Source organism: Plasmodium gaboni, chromosome 5 (assembly GCF_001602025.1).
Source record: "Plasmodium gaboni strain SY75 chromosome 5, whole genome shotgun sequence".
Classification (NCBI taxonomy): domain Eukaryota; phylum Apicomplexa; class Aconoidasida; order Haemosporida; family Plasmodiidae; genus Plasmodium; species Plasmodium gaboni.
Genome location: NC_031485.1, coordinates 569857 through 573224, shown reverse-complemented (window position 1 = coordinate 573224; position 3368 = coordinate 569857). Strand labels below are relative to the sequence as shown.

Below are 3368 nucleotides of genomic sequence, written 5' to 3'. Positions count from 1 at the left end.
TTTTTTTTTTTTTTTTTTTTTTTTTTTTTTTTTTTCTCCTTTATGTACATAAAATTGATTATATTTGTATAGAATATTGTTTGAAATATTCTGAGAGAAGATTTTTTTTCTGATCAAAATTGAGTTGTATCCATTCACCGGCATTAATAGGAATGATCTATAAAGGAAATATATATAAACATAAACATATATATATATATATATATATATATTTATATATATATATTTATTTTTATTACGTTCCATCCGTGGGCGTGTAAGATTCTCATTTGCAATGTGACAATTCCTGTGTTCATAAAATCCCAGGAAGATTTTTTTAAGGTCCTCATTAAATATTCCTTTCCAAATATACATATGCCTATTTTAGAAGTTTGATTTAGACATATATCAATGACATATGGTGAGTTATGATATGGTTCTAGATGTTGATCAAAAGATATATGAAAAGAACATTTTAGAAGATGACATATTTCATCATGAATTTTATTTTTCATTTTGATGGCATCTTTTTCTTTTTTATAAATGATAAAATTATTTCTTAATAATTTACATTTTTCATGTATACAATATGAATAGAGTATATCTAAGCATTTGATATTAATTAAAGTTTTTGATATTTCTTTGAAGCATGAATCTGCAATTTGATGTAATCTTTTAAATGCTTCATTTTCATTTGGATTTCTTTTAAAAAATGTTATATTTAATATTTTATCGAAATTGTTTTGTGTTTTATGATAATTAGCTACAATAAAAGACCAAGTAATATTAACAAAACAGTTTTTATATATAACATTATTATTAATTATATTAAGATTATTTGTATTTATTAAATCTATAATTAAATCATATGCACTATCAAATAATGGTTTATATATTATATTTATATATGCACAACACCATAAAAAAGTGGATATATCAATTAATTTTTTTTTTATTATATCCCATTCTTTATATAATTTTTCAATCAATATTTTATATACATCTTCATCATATATATTCATTTTAACAACAGATGATAATAATTTCATTAATTGAAATACACTTAATCTATTTAATATATAATTATCTTTAATATATACAAATAATAATTCTATATAATTTTTATGATACCAAGATATTTTACATAAATTTAAAATAGGATATATCCACAAACATATATTTTTAGCATTTATCAATTCATTACTTTTTTCACATATAATATCTAAAAAATTATTATATAAAATTATTCTTTTATTATATGAACTAAAACATACAATACTATATACTATATCTTCTATACATAACATTTTTAAACATTCAATATTTTCATTTATTATTTCATAAATTTTATTTACACAATTTTTTACATCTTCACTATTTTTTTTATTGTATTCAAAATATTTTAGACACTCTATCACTTTTATAATATTATCACATGATGTTTCGACAAAACCATTATTACTATCATTAACATTTCTTTCTAAGTATGTCGTATTACAACATGTTGTATCCATTTTAGACAGATCTTCCTTTTTAAAAGTATCATCATTAGTTGACATATCAATAGATGTATTCATATTTGTCAAATTATTTATATATTGTGTATTTTTTTTTTTTTTTCTTCCTTCGCTTTGTATATTTTCTTCTATATGCACTATAATATTTTGTGCAATCAATCCAGTAAGTTCAACATAATTATCATTATTTTTAAAATTGTTAGTTATTTTTAATAATAGCTGAACCATATTTAAATTGTCATTTAAGATATTATGTATATATTTGTTTTTTATTATATCTATAGAAAGATCATAAAATTTTGAATATTCCTTACAAAAACGATGAAAACAATAAATCATACATTTTAATTCTTCAAAATTAAACAACTCAATTTTTTTTAAACATAATAAATATATCTTATCTAAATAATGTTTAGTTCTTAAACTATGTATGAAACATTGTAAAGTAAAAAAACATAACATATCATTTTTCATCTGATTTATATGTAGTATTAAATAATCATAAAATTCACAAAAGTATAAAGAATGATAATTTAATATATTAATATAATGTAAACATAATTTTATATTATTTTCTATATCATTTTTTTGAACATTTTCTTTTTTATTTATATTATCAATCTGTAATACATCCTCTTGATCATTTTTTCTATTTTTATTTAATAATTTAATTACTTCATATGATAAATCTCTCATCATGTTTTTCATATTTAAATTATTAACAACGTTTAATATAAAAACTAAATTTTTATATGTCATATCTTTTACATTCTCAACAATTAACTTGAAGAACCTATTTGTATAATAATCTGGAAAATTTGTAAAATTAGTAACAACATTTTTATAGTTATGATTAATAAGGAAAAAGGGGTCTTCATAAATTTTTTTAGATATAAGATTGTGGAAATATTTTATATGTCCTCCTCCTACATTTCTTTCTACTATTTCTGATAAGGTAATTATTTCTTCATTTTGTGAATTTTGTGAATTTTGTAAATTTTGTTCATTTTGTTCATATTGTTCATATTGTTCATATTGTTCATATTGTTCATTTTTTTTATTTTTTTTATTTCCTTTTTTTATTACATCATCCTTACGTTTGACTCTAGATCCCCTTTCTAGCAGATCCAAAATATCATTTAAATATGTATATATTTCTTTATTTCCACAATGCAAATTTTTAGAATTATCATTAAGATAAATTAATTTTTTAATAATGTCACCATCTTGTAAGGTTATATCATCACATGAGGTTTTCAAAAATATCTTTATATCATCTTCATAAGTCTTTTCATTTTTATAAACACAATCGACATTATAAGATGTTAACTTGTTAGATGTTATAATATTTGATGATATATTATTATCTACACATTTATTATGCATTTGTAATTTTTCATAATTTCTATTGTCAGATGTATTCTTCACATCTGTTGTCATTTTTTGTGTGTAAAAAAACGTGGAAGGATTAATTGAAGCTTTTTTTGCTTTTTCTATAAAATTATTATATTCAATTTCTTCTTTTTTTTTCCACTTATCATCATCTATATTAATATCGAAACTAAACGACGGTGATATATGTTCATCGAATTCCACATTATTATAACTCTCATCTATTATAAAATCATCATTCTTATTTATAATACGTGCTTGTTCATTTCTACTACTTGAAAAAAAGGAATAAATTTGTTTTAAGTGACTTCTACTATAATATATTCTTGAATTAATATATTTAATTGAAGCTTTTTTCATTTTCTTTTTTTTTTCAAAATAAATATACTACATGATATACATCACCATAACAAAAAAAAAAAGAAAAAAAAAAAAAAAAAAAAAAAAAAAAAAAAAAAATATATATATATTTATATATTT

At 19.4% G+C, this 3368-nt stretch overlaps 1 protein-coding gene across 1 annotated transcript; it reads right to left on the bottom strand.

Annotated features, from left to right (window-relative positions):
* Window positions 1-58: 58 nt before the first annotated feature.
* On the bottom strand, window positions 59-3248 carry PGSY75_0516000 (putative RAP protein; the record flags this gene model as incomplete). Its single annotated transcript, XM_018784440.1, has 2 exons — window positions 59-157; window positions 240-3248. The coding sequence occupies 2 exons, from the start codon at window positions 3246-3248 to the stop codon at window positions 59-61; spliced, it is 3108 nt and encodes a 1035-aa protein (XP_018643095.1).
* Window positions 3249-3368: the final 120 nt, after the last annotated feature.